The sequence below is a fragment of the Apis florea genome, unplaced genomic scaffold, assembly GCF_048593485.1.
Source record: "Apis florea isolate Af1SG1 unplaced genomic scaffold, ASM4859348v1 contig_3367_pilon, whole genome shotgun sequence".
Lineage (NCBI taxonomy): Eukaryota > Metazoa > Arthropoda > Insecta > Hymenoptera > Apidae > Apis > Apis florea.
The window spans coordinates 1,721,653-1,740,311 of NW_028256746.1; the positions used below are offsets into that span (position 1 = coordinate 1,721,653).

General features: G+C 22.1%; 6 protein-coding genes and 1 long non-coding RNA gene across 8 annotated transcripts; 5 read left to right on the plus strand and 2 right to left on the minus strand.

Annotated features, from left to right (window-relative positions):
* The first annotated feature begins 1,239 nt into the window (after positions 1–1,239).
* On the plus strand, positions 1,240–2,215 carry LOC105736029 (Coiled-coil domain containing 56). The gene is made up of 3 exons (XM_031917712.2): positions 1,240–1,326; positions 1,655–1,740; positions 1,811–2,215. The coding sequence occupies exons 2-3, from the start codon at positions 1,731–1,733 to the stop codon at positions 2,101–2,103; spliced, it is 303 nt and encodes a 100-aa protein (XP_031773572.1). The 5' UTR covers positions 1,240–1,326; positions 1,655–1,730; the 3' UTR covers positions 2,104–2,215.
* A 45-nt stretch (positions 2,216–2,260) lies between these two features.
* mtTFB1 (mitochondrial transcription factor B1) lies at positions 2,261–3,779 on the plus strand. Its single transcript, XM_003695610.4, has 3 exons — positions 2,261–2,891; positions 2,989–3,142; positions 3,231–3,779. The coding sequence occupies exons 1-3, from the start codon at positions 2,261–2,263 to the stop codon at positions 3,469–3,471; spliced, it is 1,026 nt and encodes a 341-aa protein (XP_003695658.1). The 3' UTR covers positions 3,472–3,779.
* Positions 3,780–4,712: 933 nt separating this feature from the next.
* LOC100869637 (zinc finger CCCH domain-containing protein 15 homolog) lies at positions 4,713–7,145 on the minus strand. The gene is made up of 7 exons (XM_003695612.4): positions 6,565–7,145; positions 6,243–6,450; positions 5,838–6,076; positions 5,561–5,764; positions 5,280–5,454; positions 5,009–5,200; positions 4,713–4,920 (listed from the first exon to the last, which is right to left on the minus strand). The coding sequence occupies exons 1-7, from the start codon at positions 6,631–6,633 to the stop codon at positions 4,811–4,813; spliced, it is 1,197 nt and encodes a 398-aa protein (XP_003695660.3). The 5' UTR covers positions 6,634–7,145; the 3' UTR covers positions 4,713–4,810.
* Positions 7,146–7,389: 244 nt separating this feature from the next.
* Positions 7,390–11,499, plus strand: eIF3e (eukaryotic translation initiation factor 3 subunit E). 2 transcript variants are annotated; one of them, XM_012489206.3, is made up of 9 exons: positions 7,390–7,946; positions 8,013–8,129; positions 8,206–8,367; positions 8,523–8,645; positions 8,750–8,982; positions 9,060–9,177; positions 9,274–9,485; positions 9,574–9,837; positions 10,346–11,499. In XM_012489206.3, the coding sequence occupies exons 1-8, from the start codon at positions 7,857–7,859 to the stop codon at positions 9,830–9,832; spliced, it is 1,314 nt and encodes a 437-aa protein (XP_012344660.1). In that variant the 5' UTR covers positions 7,390–7,856; the 3' UTR covers positions 9,833–9,837; positions 10,346–11,499. The 2 variants fall into 2 exon arrangements, with proteins under 2 accessions (XP_012344660.1, XP_003695661.1); XM_003695613.4 differs by having other exon boundaries at positions 9,574–9,811.
* Positions 10,276–15,836, minus strand: armi (probable RNA helicase armitage). The gene is made up of 7 exons (XM_012489204.3): positions 15,697–15,836; positions 14,770–15,615; positions 13,684–14,557; positions 12,664–13,499; positions 11,844–12,413; positions 11,527–11,772; positions 10,276–11,460 (listed from the first exon to the last, which is right to left on the minus strand). Exons 2-7 carry the CDS (start codon positions 15,583–15,585, stop codon positions 11,071–11,073), a joined length of 3,732 nt encoding a protein of 1,243 aa, XP_012344658.3. The 5' UTR covers positions 15,586–15,615; positions 15,697–15,836; the 3' UTR covers positions 10,276–11,070.
* On the plus strand, positions 13,920–14,752 carry LOC147657006 (uncharacterized). Its single transcript, XR_015293216.1, has 2 exons — positions 13,920–14,071; positions 14,164–14,752. It is a non-coding gene; the product is annotated as an uncharacterized LOC147657006 (long non-coding RNA).
* LOC105736003 (uncharacterized) lies at positions 15,834–17,711 on the plus strand. The gene is made up of 2 exons (XM_012488993.3): positions 15,834–17,044; positions 17,583–17,711. Exons 1-2 carry the CDS (start codon positions 16,555–16,557, stop codon positions 17,672–17,674), a joined length of 582 nt encoding a protein of 193 aa, XP_012344447.1. The 5' UTR covers positions 15,834–16,554; the 3' UTR covers positions 17,675–17,711.
* Positions 17,712–18,659: the final 948 nt, after the last annotated feature.

Consider the following 18,659-nt stretch of genomic DNA (forward strand, 5'->3'; position numbering starts at 1 on the left):
CTCTTTCGTTGATTTTTGTTTCAGCGAATATGAATGGTTTTATCACCGCAGCATCGAAAAATAAGTATTAATACAAACTTTAGCATTCCATGGAACGAGTTTAGATAAAGTCGGATGTTTCAATTTACTTTACAATCCATTAAAATAGATAAGCGACGCTGTTAACGTAATGCAACGTTATCAAATATTCAGGTTTCATCAGACGAGTGAGTACACGGACCACACTTCCGGAGACTCGCTTTGCTAGTCCAACAGACAGAAAATTGCGTTTAAAGAAAAAAAAAAAAAAAAGAAAGAATATCATTATACTATGTAAAATATTTTATTATAAATCTTAAAATATTTTTCCATGTGCCATTTACATTAAAAAATTTTACTTTAATATTTAATATGTAGTTTTTAATATATAGTATGCGTTTTTTCTTTTTCTATAAATTTTACTGATTAATATTCGGAATCGAATATATTTCAAGTTAGAAAGGTTGTTGTATTATTTTTTTATGTTAAATAAATAAAGTTCTTTTTAGTTCAAAAATTTATATTGCACGTTATATATATTGCACGTAAATAATTTTCCAAAATATGTCTAAGATATATTTAATTCCTTATCTCGTATTCTTAGATGGTAGAATCTTTTCAGAATTACCTCAAGTTCTTCTTAAAAAATGCATGCAAAACTTGAAACAGCTTATACTTGAATCCTTAAGTTTCTAAGCACTTCGCCATTTTCAAATTTGTTAATAATCTTTCGATTTTTATCTTTATATGTACACTTATATTTATTACATTTATTAATTAATATTTTGATTCATAGTTAATTAATAATTTAACGCATAATAAATATTTTTGAAAATTTCTTGATCATAATTAAGAAAATATATATATATATATATGCAAATTATTTATTTTAGTTTATCATTCATTATTATACAATATGTAATGTATGTTAACATTAAAATTTATCTTGATCATCGCTTATTTAGAATATCAATTGTCACTATTTTAGATTATATTTATTAATTTTAAAAACATAACTTTATCCTTATTAATTCATATTACATAGAAGAAAAATATTTTTATAATATTTGAAAACAATGTTATTAATTAATTAATTTATTTATTATTATATGTTTCTATTTTTTTTATTTTTATTTAATTTTTACTTCATATTTCATAATCTCTTTAATTCATACTTATTAAAATTATTTTATTATTATGTACTATACTATACTTTTATATATACACCAATGACGTATGAATTACGCATGCGTTTGGGATTAATGTAATTGTACTGTATATTATCATTTTAGAATTTTAAAACTGAAGGTATGATATATTTTATTAATATAATTATTAAATTTATATCTTAAAAAATGTATATGTATTTTTTCATATCCTATATAAATATATAAATACTTATATAATAAATTGTATTATATGTGATATTTCAAATTTAAAGAATTATTACATCATAACCTAAACAAATTTATCGTAAAAAATATTACAATATATATATTTAAACAATTTTAGCATTATTGATTAAAATATAGATATTTTATTTACAAGAATGTATACATACATATAATAATTATTTTATAAAGATAAATCAAATTTATAAGATTATATTGTATGATTACATAACCTTATCTTTTAGGAATAAAAACAAAAGGAAAAGATAATAAAAAAATAACACAATTACGTATCAAGTTACGAGAAGAGAAGTTTAGAAGATGCAAGCTGGTGAATGACAAGATAAATGTTTATTAAGTATATATTATTGTAAATATCCCATTTATTATTTTATTTACAGATGAAAAAAATAGCGAGTTCATGCCAAAATTAGATCTTGTACGAGATAAAAATAAACTAAAATACAGTGATTTAATATATATGAAACAAGCTGAAGAAATAGCTATTCAAAAAGCATTTATATATAGAAGAACTCGTACAAGATGTACTGTAGCAGGAATCTCTATTGCTAGTGTAGCTTTAGGAATTTATTTGTATACTATACATGCTGTTAAACAGGAAACTTTCTTAAATGATTTAAATGAACCTGAAAAAATAATTGAAAAAACAAAATCAGATACAAATATTGCTTAGAAATATATTTTTAATGTGTAGAATATTATTTTTGGATAATTCGTTATATTTAAGTATAAATTATAAAACAATGAAATCCAAATATTGAAATATTATAAAATATATAAATTAATTAAATTTGTTTTTATTTCTAAAAAATTAATAAGAAAAAAAGAAAATGTCCACTATAAGATTACCACCTTTACCAAATATAAGAGATATATTGAAAATATATCGTTTAAGAGCAATGAAAGAACTTTCACAAAACTTTATTTTAAATCAAAATTTGTCAGATAAAATAATAAAAAAAGCAGGAAATCTTACTGATTGTCATGTATTAGAAATTGGTCCTGGTCCTGGTTCATTGACTCGATCTATTCTAAAATCTCAACCAAAACAATTAATTGTTGTAGAAAAAGATAAAAGATTTAAACCTACCTTAGAAATGTTGGCAGATGCTTTTGCAGCTGTTAATGGTAAAATGGAAATTATCTTTGATGATATTATGAAAATAAATATGAATAATTTTTTTCCTTCAACTGAAATGAAAGCTTGGACAGAAAAATGTCCAAGAATTAAGTTAATTGGTAACTTACCGTTTAATGTTTCAACACCTCTTATAATAAAGTGGTTACATGCAATTAGTGAAAAAAGAGGTCCATGGACATTTGGAAAAACTCGAATGACATTAACATTTCAAAAAGAAGTTGCTGAACGTTTAATAGCTCAACCATTAGATATACAAAGATGTAGATTATCTGTAATGGCACAAGCATGGACACATCCAATTTTACATTTTATTATACCAGGTAAATTATTAAACTTTTATATAATTATGAATTATATAATTTATGAATTTTAATCATATTCCATAAAATTTATTTTACTTTTTCTTACAAAAAATAGGTACAGCCTTTATTCCTAAACCAAAAGTTGATGTTGGTCTTGTAACATTTATACCTTTAACTATTCCACGAACAAAACATGAATTTACAATTTTTGAAAAAGTAACGCGACACATTTTTAGTTTTCGTCAAAAATACAGTATACGAGGTGTTGAGTAAGTTAATTTATCGAAGATAATTAAATATAATTATGAAATTGTAAAATTTAATAATACAATTTTAAAACTTTCTTTTATTTTTTAGAACATTATTTCCTTTAGAATACCGAACTGAATTAGCTCAAATGATGTATAAACTTGCTGATTTGAATCCACAAACAAGACCAGTAGAATTAACAATAGAAGATATTGATAATCTTATTACTGCATATAAATATTTATTAGAAAAGCATCCAGATATAGAATTTTATGATTATCGTGCATCTCGACGCATAGTATCATTATCTTATTCAAAAGATATAGAAATCGTAGAATGTGTAGATTAAATTTTAAATAATAAATGGATTTCTGTTTAATAATAAAATAATGTAATAGATAATACATATTATATTTGATATCCTAATTAATCATGATTAAATCAGTCTATATAATATGATTATATTTAAAACTATGAAACTATGAAAATATAAAAATTTGCAATTAAGTAAAATATAAAATTTTTACATATTTTGTTTGTAAATAATATATTAATGTTATATGAGGTATTTTATAAAATTTATCCATATTTATAGAAAACTTTAAATTACATTATTTAAATATAAGCTAAATAAATTTTCCTTTTTTTTGATGATACATTTATTTCTATTATTCTATTCGCATATATATATGTATATATATATACATATATATGTATATGTATATATATATATATATATATATATATATATATATTTATATTTATATTTATATTTATATTTATATTTATATTTATATTTATATTTATATTTATATTTATATTTATATTTATATTTATATTTATAATTAATATATGGACATCGCACTATTTCTAAATCAGTTTATGTATGAAAATATTATTTGAATGTTATATCATTTATGTGTTATGAAAATTTTTTATACTATAATAACTATGTTTTATAATTTTATAACATAAACAAAACATTTTATAACAAAATATTCAAATAACTTTTTTCATATGATGCAATTAATTATTTTTGTTTTATATTGTTAAAAATTAATGAAAAATTATTAATTATATATTTATAGATAAAAATCTTATAAATAACAATAATCTATAATCTGTTTTTTTCACATATATGAAACATTGTGATCTTAAAAAATGAAATGAATTTATAAATTATGTAATATTTATATTATTATTAATAATTACATATGTTATAAATATTTTTAATGTTTTGTGAAAATGATTTGTTTTATTTGCTAGTCTCGTTATCATATTACATTTCAATTTCAAGTTTATAACTATTAAAAATGATTTAAAAACTATTACTATTTCAAATATATTTATAATTATAACATTTTATATATTTTTTAACTCGCAGAGATGTCAATTAATATATAAATGCAATTACAATAAATTCGATTATATATTTTTAATCGTAAAAAAATTAAAAATCATAAATTATACTAAAATATATTAATTTCAATTTCAAGTTACTTGCACGAGACCAGCTCTTTACATGTACTTTGTATATAAGTATATTGCTTGAAAATAGAATATAAGATGTAAGTAATAATATACAAGATATTGCATTTTGAATTAATGAATGTATATATAATGTTTATAATGTATGTATTGTAAAGATACAGATAAACGAAGACACTAAGGGGAAAGAAATATATGAATCACTCTTCTAAATCTAAATCTTCTAATTCTTCTTCTAAACCTTCTAAATCTTCCTCTTTAAACAAATTTTCATTAATTGCTAATGCAGTTGCACCTTCACCTATTGTAACTATCATAAAAGTATAAATAAAAAAAGTATAATATTATTAATATTATTCTGAGGATATCATACTAAAACAAATATATTTTTTAAATACCTGTGGAATTCTCATTTGTAATTTTATTATTTTTCAATCGATCTGCACCAGCTACAGTTATTCCAGAAGTATCAATTTCACTAGCTTCAAGTGCAAGTCTGTCCATATCAAGTTCTCTATATTCAACTTTTTCTTCTGCTTCGTCTTCCTCACGAACATAACTAGATATTGCTTCATCTCCATCATCAATACCTAAAATTATTTTCAGAATAAATTGTATATTTATAATAATAACATAAATTACATAATGTAAAATAATAAAAAAAAATACCATCTCCAGCTGCAAGTTCAGGATTGAAATAAAACATTTCTCTACCGGATATACCAACTTGACGTCCAGCTTTATAATCATTTCGTCTTTTTTCTTCATCTTTCAATGCCTGTTCTTTTTTCTCTTTTAGTTTTCTTTTTTTCCATGCCAAAAATGTCTCCAATGTTATTTTAGTCTAGGAAAACATTTAATAAATTATTATATATTTTGCAAAAATATGTTAAATACTTTAATAAAATATAATTTTCTAGATTATTATATATATATATATATATTTATACTTGATTTGGTCCTAAATTAGCTCGTTCTGTTTCAATTAAATCTTCCAAGGAAATTTCATCTTTTTTATCTTCTTTCTTCTTATCTTTTTTAAGAACAAAACCAGGTGGTAATGCATGCCTATAAATACATTTTTGTCCTGATGGACATTCCCAAAACCAACCATATTTTGATTTTTCAACTGCTTCTAAGAAATGTTTACAAATCTAAAATTTAAAAAATATTAAATATTGTTTTTATATAAATGAAATTAAAATATTACAATAAACTTCAACTCACAATATCTGTAGTAGGACGATTACCACTGCCATGCTTTTTTTCAACAACTTCTTTTAATTTATCTTCATCCCATTTATCCATTGTATCAGTCTCCTTATCATCATCTCTCATATCACAATATAATGAACGTTTTTCTGCTTTTCTCTCTACACTCAAATCATGAGAAAATTTGCATTTATCACCTTTTGTACATTGTCCTTGTTTAAAGAATGCACATACTACTGATTTAGGATCAGTTCCTAAAAAAATTTAAATAAATATATTAAATTCTATGTTTATATCTGCTCATAGTAAAGCAAATTGAAATCATAAAACATTTAAAATAATAATTTATAAAAATATAATATATTTAAATAATTTTTGATCTCACATCTTATAACTAACTGTTGCAATTTCAGTTAATACCTTTATCTATTTTTTGTGATTGCACAGGTTTAAATATAAGCGCTAATTCTTTTTGCTCCTTTAATTTTTTTTCTTTTTCAAGTTTTTTAATATTAGGATCTTCTAATTTCCGTGGATTAACACCACCTGATTTTACTTGCTTTTCTACTTGTTGAATAAATTTCTGTTGTTTGGCACCTTTCTTGTTTTTTATACCAAAAGTCTTATCCTATAAAAAATTGATGATATTATGAAAAAGTTCAAAAAGTAATAAATCTCGATAAATACACATGTTTAAAATATAGTGTAATATTTTAAGGTTAGAAAAAATATTTAAATATACCTCGATAACTTTTTCTTTTTTCTTTTGTTCCGCTTTTTTACTAGGAGCAGGTGTCTTTTTAGGTGGCATTTCATTCACTTATCGATATTTACAAATATTAAAAGCAGAAAATTTATTAACAAAATTTACAAGTGAACAGAAATTTACTTTTGGATCATAGAACCACAGTCAAGATATAGAATAGAGACCTACCATCTTATGAGATTTCTCTCATGTTCTGAATTATCGATCGTGCAAAAAATCAAACTATTTGATATACCTTGACGAAATATTATATGTAAGAATATACGTCTTGCGAGCTTCCTAGAGATTTCGTCCTAGAAATTTATTGTAAAATCGAGAATATATTGTTTACATTTTTTTTTATTAAAAATTAAAATATTTTCTAGTATTCTAGTATTTTCTATATATATTCTAATATTTTCTATTGAAAGAGAAATAATAAGAATATATTCAGTTGACATTTCATACTTCATTTGTATCAAATGTTAAAAGCAAATATAGACAAGAAGAATAAACAATGGGAGAAAGATAGAGATAAACTAAAAATATGGAAATCAACGCCATCTCCAGAATGCCATAAATAAAATATCAAAATACAGTAAGTAAAAACAGCAAATAGTAGGAAAAAGATAGAAATAGAATAAAAAATTGACTTTTGGCGGCATCTCTCGAGTGCTAAAGATATCTCTTTCAGAATACATCTACTTAAGATCAGATAAGATGAGAATTGAAAATTAACGCTATCTCTGAAGTTACTCGAAAGATGGCATTAATTTTAATCTAGTTTTTGATCTATTTCTTTTATTTATTCTTCTTGTTTATTTTTTTTAATGAAATTATTTTATAAATTAAATAAATATTTTATTGAAATTACTTTTTTATTTTTTTAATCTTAATATAAGTATATAAATGATTAAGATAATACTAAAAATATCTAATAATTTACGATATAAATATATTTTCATACAATTGTAAACAATTTTTTAAATTGAATTTATTAAAAAATATATTATTGTTTCATCTTATCATTCATCGTATTATTCAATTGTAGAAATATAAAGCATACATTATACATTTTTGAAATTAAACGATGATAAAATGTTTAATTCATTTGAAAAATCATAATGCAGCGCTAGCATCGAAATCCATCTACTTTTATAGAAACTTTCTGTTCAATCTATTCTACATTCTTTGACATTAACGTGGAGCGTGGTCGTTTGATCGGCTCCATTTTTATCTTTAGATTGTGGTTAGAACCGCTTTCGTTCGATTTTTCTTAAAAAAACGAAATGGCGAAATTTGATTTAACATCGCGTATAGGTCAATATCTTGATCGACATTTAGTTTTTCCACTTTTAGAATTCTTATCTGCGAAACAGGTATAATAAAATAAAAAAATATTTTTGCTTTAGATGGTTTGGTTATAATGCACTTGTGCTTTTCAGATTTACGATGAAGACGAATTATTACAAGCTAAGCTTGATATTCTTAGCAAAACAAATATGATAGATTATACAATTGATATTCGAAAACAACTTTATCCTAACTTGGAAGTACCTGAGGTATAAATAATTGTAAATTATAATCTATAATATATGTTTGTAATTAATAAATATGATTGAAAAATTTAAATCATAGGAATTAAAAGCTCGTCGTGCAGATGTACTACAAGAACTTAGTATTTTACAAAATAATGTGTCTGTTGTTGTGGCACTTATGAATAATGAGGAAGTTATGAAGAAAATGGAAAATATGAGAGATTCTAAAGCATTAAATAATTATCTTACTCAAGAATCTGATGTAAGTGAAAGTACAAATTCATATATCAATATATTTTTAATTTTTCAATTATATATAATTATACATAATAATTTTAATTAATTAATATCATGTTTTTATATGAATAATATAATAATTTTTATCAAAATTTATTCATTATATATATGCTTTTATAGTTCAGAGTGGAAATGATGGATAGTTTTGTGAAATTAGCAAAATATCGTTATGAATGTGGTAATTACTCTGTTTCTACATCATATTTGTATTTCTATATGCTTATAATGCCACCAACTGATAAGGTATTTATATAATAAATTTAATATATATAGAATAATTTATAAATTTGATTTATTTTTATAATAATATATTTTATTATAATAATAATAGTATATATAATTTTTAGAATTATTTAAATGTACTTTGGGGTAAATTGGCATCAGAAATTTTAGTGCAAAATTGGGAAACTGCATTAGAAGATGTAAACAAATTGAGAGAATATATTGATAGCAATGTGATAGGAAATTCTCTTCAAGTATTACAACAAAGAACATGGCTTATTCATTGGAGTTTATTTGTATTTTTTAATCATGTGAAAGGCAGAGATTTAATTGTAGAAATGTTTCTTTATAGACCACAGTATGTTAACTTTTTTATAAATATTTCTTAAAATAAAATAATGTAGTAAGTATAATAAAACATTTATTACATTACAGTTACTTAAATGCAATTCAAACAATGTGTCCTCATATATTGAGATATTTAGCAGCAGCTGTCATTGTTAATCGTTCTAGACGATCTATATTAAAAGATCTTGTAAAAGTAATACAACAGGTTTGTGAGTGATTTAATGATAAAATGTTATTTAATTAACAAAATTTTATATAATCTTAAGATAATAAATATTCTATTTATTGTATTTATTAACAGGAATCTTATACATATCGTGATCCCATTACGGAATTTTTAGAACATTTATATGTTAATTTTGATTTTGATGGAGCAAGACAAAAATTACAAGAATGTCAAACAGTTGTGTTTAATGACTTTTTCTTGATTGCATTGTTGAGTGAATTTGTAGAAAATGCTCGTTTAATGATCTTTGAAACATTCTGTAGAATACATCAATGTATAAGTATCGGGTATATAATAATTTTACATCTAATTTTATAATTAAAAAAAATAATAAAACATATTTTTAAAATTTTTTAATATATTTTTATATTACAGAATGCTTGCAGAAAAACTTAATATGAAAGCAGATGTAGCAGAATGCTGGATTGTCAATCTAATCCGTAATGCACGATTAGATGCCAAAATAGATAGCAAATTAGGACATGTTGTAATGGGTGGACAGCCTGCATCACCTTATCAACAGCTAGTTGAAAAAATTGAAACCTTAAGTGTTCGTAGTGAAGCATTAGAAAATTTAATTGAACGGAAATTAAAAGCTAAAAATCAAGATCCTGTAAGTATAGTGTGGAACTAACTAAGGTCAGTATCATTCACAATCATTTTCACACATTAGTAATTTTTTTTTGTCATCTAATTAACTTAAAATAATTTAAAATTTAAAACTTTCTTCAATAAAAAATAATATTGACATTAAAAAATGTATCAAAATATTACTGAATCATTATTTACTTTTTAATCATTACATTTTTTTAACAATTATATCATATTTATCATTTTTCATTCTTGTATAATAAAAACAAAAGAAAAGTTATATTATAATATAACATATTAATATTTAATCATTAACTTTTTAAAATTAAACTATTACATTGTAAAAATATAATATGTTCATATTATATTCCATACAATATATAAATTTAATTTTTTCATTAATCAAATCATTCATGTATATATGAATCAAAAGTATGTAAAATTTTCAGATTTCAAATGTAATTTGAAAAAATGAATGTAATGAAATTTATTATTTAAATGAAATTTAATTTTTTTTATTTTATATACATCATAACAAAATTTTATCTTTTTATAGTATCAAAGCTCGTGGAACTTGGATTTATGACATCATGATATAATATGCAAGGATACTAACTAAGGCATTTAACTCAAACTGTAAACAGAACATCTGACAGTGAATAATTCAATTCTATATATGTAAGTTGAAGTCAGAGTTATATTGTAAAATGAATATATTTTTATTCAAACTCTTTTTTAAATTGAATGAATAAAAATATATTTGTGGAAAAATTGTATAAATATACATATATGTATATTATTACATGAAATTATACTTTTTGTAATATGTATCTATACATTTCATTATAAGAAATGTGTAAAAAGAAAGTACATATAATTCGATACTTTTTTCAACATTTCTAATTTCGAATATTTATAATTCTAACAAAAAGATTTCTTTTTAACTTAAAAAATACATACTTTATTTGCTATGCAATAATCTCGAGAAATTAGAAATCAATTTTTTTAAAATAAATAAAAATTAAAAAATATAAATTTATTATTTAAAAAATTAAATTCTTTATGAAAAATTTTCATTAATTTGTATAAAAATAATTTCTAACATATAGCATAATTATATTAAATCATAATATGAATAATATTATTTATTCCTTCGTAAAAACATATATAAACATAAAATCAAATGTATATTTGATAAAATGTAATTTTATAATTTAATAACAGATATTTTGTGCGATAGATATAAAAAAAGATATAATTAATGAATATTGCCATGAATTATCATGATTTGTTTATTTCATCACTGATAAAAGAATTATTTGCTTCTATCCAAGAGTCTTCTATATTGGAAAAACCGAAACTACATCCAGTATAAGAATCTTGATTAATACAATATATTAAAACGCTTTTCCAATATGGATCTTGTGCCAAAAGTTTGGGATTTCCTAAAATAATAACTAAAACACGAGCTCGAGTAACTGCCACATTAAGTCTTCTAGGACAAGCAACAAATCCAAGAGAATGTTTAATATCTTCATTTACAAAATTAGTTGAAGATCGTACAGTTGAAATAATAATAACATTGCGCTCTTGACCTTGAAATCCTTCAACACTACTAATTTTTGGTAATTCTATATTTAATTCCAAAAGTAATTCACGAATTTGAAGAACCTGTATCAATAAATGAAATATAAAATAATCTTATAAATATTTTTATTTTATTTTTATCTCTTTTACCTGTTTTTGATAAGGAGTTATAATTCCAATATCATCGGGTGAAAGACCGCATTTATATAACTTTAACAAATAAAGATATACTTGAGTTGCTTCTTCAGGATTATACCAACTTGGACTATCATTGTCCTTACAATTTTCACCATTTACACCATGAAAAACTATAGCTGGTGGAATACCTTTTCTTTTCGGCAATTCAGAAGCTAATGTTTGTAAAAGTTTTGCTTCTTTACTTTTTTTAGAAGATATCTAAAAATATTTATTTTAATTACCATAATATTTATGACAAAAACTTAAGTTAATGATATAAATAAATGTACCTGCGCTTTTAATTCAGAATTATAAAATAATGAACTTGATAATTCGAGTATTTCTGGTAAACTTCGATAATTTACAATAAGTTTCGTAACAAGTCGAGGATCATAATGTGTTTCAAATCCATTAGGATCTCTTTGGTAAGGAAAATGACGTAACAATCTTAATAAAAATGACTCGTCTAAACCAAAATTTTTTGCTATTCCACTTTGTACAACTGGTCCAAGTTGTAATGGATCGCCTGCGAGAACTACTTGTCCATAATCAGAATGAATAAAATTAAGTGGAATCATAATCTCTGGTTCTGTTGCTTGACCTGCTTCATCAACTAGTACATGTGAAAAATGTCCACGAGGAAAACCCATATTATTTAATATTCCCAATGCAATACAGGTACCAATAGTAATTCTGTGACGTCCAAGTATACTCATAGTACAATTTAATTTTGGTCCTACTCCATTATATTTTATTTTTTCAATTGTTGTTTCATCTGCTAATTCTGCAGTGGCACAGTATGGTAATAATTTACTGGGTATGGAATCATTACCCAAGCAATGATAAGCTATAAGTCGTATCTATAAAAAGAAGCAAAGTTTTTTTTCCAAATTATTTATATATAGTAGAATTAGTATAGCATGAATACTAAAAAATATGATAAAACAATATCAAATTTAATTGTCTTTAAATATATTCTTATTTATTTTTCATAATTAATCAAACAGTGAAGTTATGAAAATTATGATTATGAAAATTTGTTTACTAAAAATTTAAATTGAATCCATTTAAAATTATTATAAAATAAAATTATATAATTTTAATACATACCATATCACCAGGTTTAAGTACACCACTATCTAAAAGTCTTTCTGCTATAAGATTTGCAGAACTATTAGATGGTGTTGCAACTAATAATCGACTTTCAGGTATAATTGATAAAATTTGCAGAATTGTTTCACAAAGAGTAATGGTTTTTCCTGTACCAGGTGGTCCAAAAATCACATAAGGTAATGGTCGTGCATGTCCTTTTAAGATATTTTTTACAGCTTCTTTCTGATAGTAATTTAAATTTTTATTAAACCAATGCAACTTTCGTTTTCGCATTTGTGAAATAATTGGTTGTAATTCAATATTAGAAGAAGAATTTGAATCTGGCAATACATGCATTGTATCTTTAATAACATTCATTCCATCCTTTGTTTTAATATACTCGTCTTTTACAATTATATCAGATTTCATTGCTAGATTTTGCTCAATTGGTTCAACATTAAATAATCGTTGTACAACTGACATTTTTGTATACGATTTTGTTGTACTATTAGATTTATTACTTGTAGATGTAGTACTAGTAGAAGAAGATTCTGATGATACAGAATTAGTCCGTTGATGAGTCTGTTTAAAAGTTGAGTTATTTTTTATTTCAAACTCTTCAATATCTAATTGAGATTCTTTTTCAACTACATGAGTAGGAAACAAAAAATTTTGACCAAGACGATGTACAGCCATATTAATTGCATTATGACAACGTTGCATGACAGATTGTGAACACTTAAATGATACTTGACAATCATCATAATTATATTCTTGATGAAATTTGTAATTAAATTTCAAAAAAATTTCCAAATTTGTAATTTTGTGAATAAATCCTTCATATTTTAATTTTCCTATTCCAAACATCATTAAAATTTAAATTTCATATAGAAAGATTTTTCCTTATTATATATAAATATTAATATTAATTAATAATTTATATAATAAAAAGATTTTTTCATATAATTTATAAGATTTATGTAATTAATTATTGGAATAAATATATAATATAATTTTATTATAAATTTCATAACATACCATGAGAACTATCCCACTTGAAAGATACTATAGCTCTATCACCAACCAAAAGGGATGGACGTTTTTCTGCAAGTCCTGGTACTTCCATAACCAAATATTCTCCACAACGTCTCATAATTGTACTATCTATATTATATTGTTGTAAGTTTATTGTTTGTGCAATTTCTTCTAAATATAATAATGCATGAAAACGATCTTTATATGATTCAAGACAAAGTCTATTTAATAAACAAGGTATAGCATTTCCTATATCATATTCACTTTCAGTTTGTGATTTTCCTTCATTTATACATTTTGATATTATATCCCAATAATGTTTAGGAACTTTAAATATCATATTTCGTACTTTAATAAATGATGGTGGTTTACATGGACGAATACCTGGAATGTATGTAGCTTCATTCCATTCATCCAAGTTTGGTATATAATTGATATTAATATTATTATTTTTATTATATGATTTATTTTTTATAATTTTAGGTTTAATAGTAATATTAAAAATTCGTCCAATTTCAAAATCTTTGAAATTAAAGATAAATAATTCTTTGCTTGTACCAATAAATTTTGCTGTGCACTTAAATATATAAGTTAATTTATCAGAAGGATTTAAGATTGTATTAGGAATAATTGGTTTCATTAAAGTTAATTGAGAATGGGCTTTTTTTATCATAAAACAACCTTTGCACAATACATGAATAGTATTACCTACATTTTCTATAGTAACTGTTACATTTTTTTCTTCTTCTATATTTAAATCAATATTTATATTATCACTAATAACAATACCACATTTATCTTTTGCAAGTTCATTTAAATTCTTTTTTGATGTAAAGGTATTATATAACATTGGTAATTTCGTTTTTTTTATAGAAGTCTATAAAGAATAAATTTATTCTTATTATGTATATGTTTTATTTTATTTTAAATATTTTTTTATTGTACATAATTTTTTTTATTATTAAGTTTATGCATAATATTCAAATATTATAATATTATAATATTAATAAAAATGTATAATTATTTATCATCTAAAATTATCTAATTAATAAATTGTAGTAATTGTAAAACAATTTATTTAAAATTTACCTGAATTACTGGAACTACTGTTAATGACCTCCATGTATAAATTCCTTGATCACTCTCAATACTATCATTTATTACTTTATCACCAACGCAAGGAATGTAACCAGTATCACATATCCTTTTATTAAATACAGTATCTTTTCCAATAACACCAATTTCTTTAATTGGGTCAAAACAAGATACAATTCCAATATTTAACTTAGATCGTAGAGGTTGTATCTTTTTTATTTCCAAAATTTCTCCACTAAGATTATAAGAAACTTCATCAATTTCTACTTCTGATTCTAATTTTAACCAATCTCCAATTACAGGAATAAATTCAGATTGTACTTTGTTTAAATCAACAATAATATTATTAGGTTCTACAATTAACAATCGATTTTTACGTTCTGTAACTTTTCCAATTATACATTTTGTTAATGTTTGAGGTTTAATAACATTTATTTCAGAATTTGCTATTTCATTATCCCATGATTCATCTATCACAGAAATAATTTTTTTTATTTTATATCCTGTTCCATGATTGTCTTGCAAAAGCAAGTAATAAACTCTATCACCTACTTTTAAATTATCTATAGAAACATTCACTGTATCACAAATATAAAAATCATCAACTATTATATAATCTGTGTCAATCAAAGTAATGTTTCCTATTTTATAATAATTAGCATCTTTATTAAAATATTCATCTTCTTGTATTTCTTTTTCATAAGCATTTTCAATGCGTGCTATAACATTATTTATTTCATCTGATTCATTTTCAATTGATGATTTATTTCCTATAGTATATTTTATAAGTGTATATATAAATGAAAACATGTTTAATTTCTACTATTTCTATCCATGTACCTATAAATATTTATGTTTTTTATTAATATTTGCATAAACATTGTATATTTATAATATATATTTGCAATAATAAAGATATACCGATCGATTGGTTGATATCTCCACTCTGTAGCTTTAATATAATCTAATTCTTTTCTTAATGATTGAACACGTTTTAAATGTAATTCTCGAAGTAAACGATCCTGTTGTTTTTGCTCTTGTAACTCAGATTTCATTTGATTCAATATTTTCGAAGTCTGATTTCCAACAGAGGTTAATTCTGAATCTTGGGATTCTGTACCTCTTTGTCCTGGTGAATGACTCAAAGTTCCAGATGACAAAGTAGTAGAATTCATAATTTATAATAAATTTAAAATAAATAACATTTCAAATTCACATATGTATTATTTAATAATCTATGAATTACATGTACAAAATTTTCCTGAAACAGTATCATTCGTTTACACGAATAAACATGAGAAGCGCTTTTTTATACTCTATAAATACGTGTTCTATATTATTCTAAATTAAAATTAATTGTAATATTAAAGTGATTCTATTTTAAATTATAGATGATAGATTATATATAATTAAAGCAATAAATTTTTAACATAAAAAATAACTAAGATGAAAATATTTTATTCATATACAAATTAATAATTTTTAATAATCTTATTTAATTTATAAATTGTATTGAATATTTAATTCCTTTCATTATTAATTTTATAATATTATTCTATTTAAGAGCAATGAAAAATATAATGTGATTAATGTGTAACAACTTTTATTTATTTAACATAAAAACAATGATTTTCCGAGATAGTTCTTTCAAATTTTTCAAACCTAATTTTTTAAAAAAAAACCATATTTCTCTTTCTCCTTTTTCTTTCTTTTTGCTTTAATACATATATTTCATGTTTAAATTTAAAATACATTAATATTAATTATTTTAAATAAAACATGAAAAAAGATCGAACAAAGCTACTTAATGCCAGTACATCATACAATGAATTTTTTGTGAAACCTTATGGATTTTGTTGTGATATCAAAAATTATGATCCAAAATTAAGTGCATTGAGAAAAAGATCTATGCCACTTTTTCCTTCAAATAATTTATCTAATGGAGGACCTGATATTAAAATTCGTATCCAAGAACATGACGATATTCTAAATTTCAATCAACGAAGTACTCAAAGAAATGTTCGAGAACGAGTTAGTCTTCGAGGTAAATATCTTCGAGGTGTTGACAGGCAACTTGTTAACAAACGTCTACGTCGAGGAATTGAATTGCAATCTTTGGCTGACTTAATCACATCTAGACGACTTAGAGGACCTCTTCGATGGTACTTAGAAGATGAAATAGCAGCAGCTCGAGAAATTATGATGACTAAAAAGCAAGAAATGTATAATACAGAAATGAAAAAGAATATTAAAATTGCTAAGCAAAAAGGTACATGATTTCATTTTAATAAACATTTTTGCAAAATTATTTTATATGTAATGGTAATAAATTAAAATAATTAATATATTTAATTTTAATTTTATTCAATTTCTTTCGTAGAAATGTAAAAAATACAATGAATGAATTCATTTTTCCTTTAGATATCTAAATTATTAAATTTTTTATTATCACATTAATAGGTATATTTATTTAAAAAGTAATATACAATATATATGAAAATTATTGATATATAACTATATTATATTATTTACTATTATTAATATTATGTTATATCTATAAAAAAAGTTACAGATTATATACATAGATACATATATTATACAATATTATTACAATATATAAATCATATATATTGTAATTATTAAAAAAGAAATTGTTCTTGTATATATTTTCGGTTAGAAATTTGATTCGAGGAATTAGTTATCAAGATCTTATTATATGTACAAATTTAAATTTTTAAAAAATTTGAAAAATCATTGAAATTATTATTGTATAGAAAAAAATTAAAATATTAACTTCTATTAAGTAGAAAAAAGAAGACGACGGAGAAAGAAAAAAATATCAAGCAAGAAAAAAGACAAAGAAGATATAAATGAAGATGAAACGAAAAATACAGTGTAAATTTAAATAAATAAATAAAAAATATAATAAAACATTATTATATTATTATTATTATTATTTAAATTTCAATTTCAATCAGAATTTTTTTTTCAAAACATTAAATATTTAAATTTTAATAATTTTTCTAACTTCTTTTTCTAATATTATAATTTTATTTAAAATAATAAACATTTTTAAATTCTTATTAGAAAATATATTTTATTATAATAAAAATGCTTACATAATCTCATATTTATTAAAGAATGAAATACTGTATATATGTTATGTAAAGTACATGAGGTTGATTTATGTTTCTATGTTTTAATAATGTTTATAATTCGAAATAAAGATATGTTTACATTTATATAAATATATAAAATAAAAAATAAATGAAATTAACATTTATGCATTTTGATAAAAAATAATACATAAATAATAAAATAAATTTTTACTGATTCCTTTTTTTTTAGTACGTAACTTGTTTTACTACATTGATTTATTAAAATTATTTTTAAAGTAATATATACATATATGTTACTTTATCAGAATATTTTTTTAGAATTTAAGAAACAGAAAATATGAGTAAGTTCATAGAAACATTGTTATTAATTTTGAAATTAATTATAAAAATTTGATTATTTTTACAAAACAATTGATCATTTACATTTTTTAAAAGTAAAAATTTTATAAACATATATTTTCTTATTTTCATTTCACATTTGAAATATTATATTAAGAACAATTTCTGATTAAGAAATTTAAAAAATAATCTGTTTCTTAAATGCTAATGTACATATTAATCAAAGTATAATATATTTATATAAGTTTAGATTTTTTAATGTAGTATAAAAGTAATAATTATAGAGCATATATTTACGCACATTATCGTAATAAACATTTATGGAAAAGACATTGTATCATCAATTAATAAAATACTACACATGTATATGTATATATATATATATATATATATGTATATATATATATATGTATATATATATATATA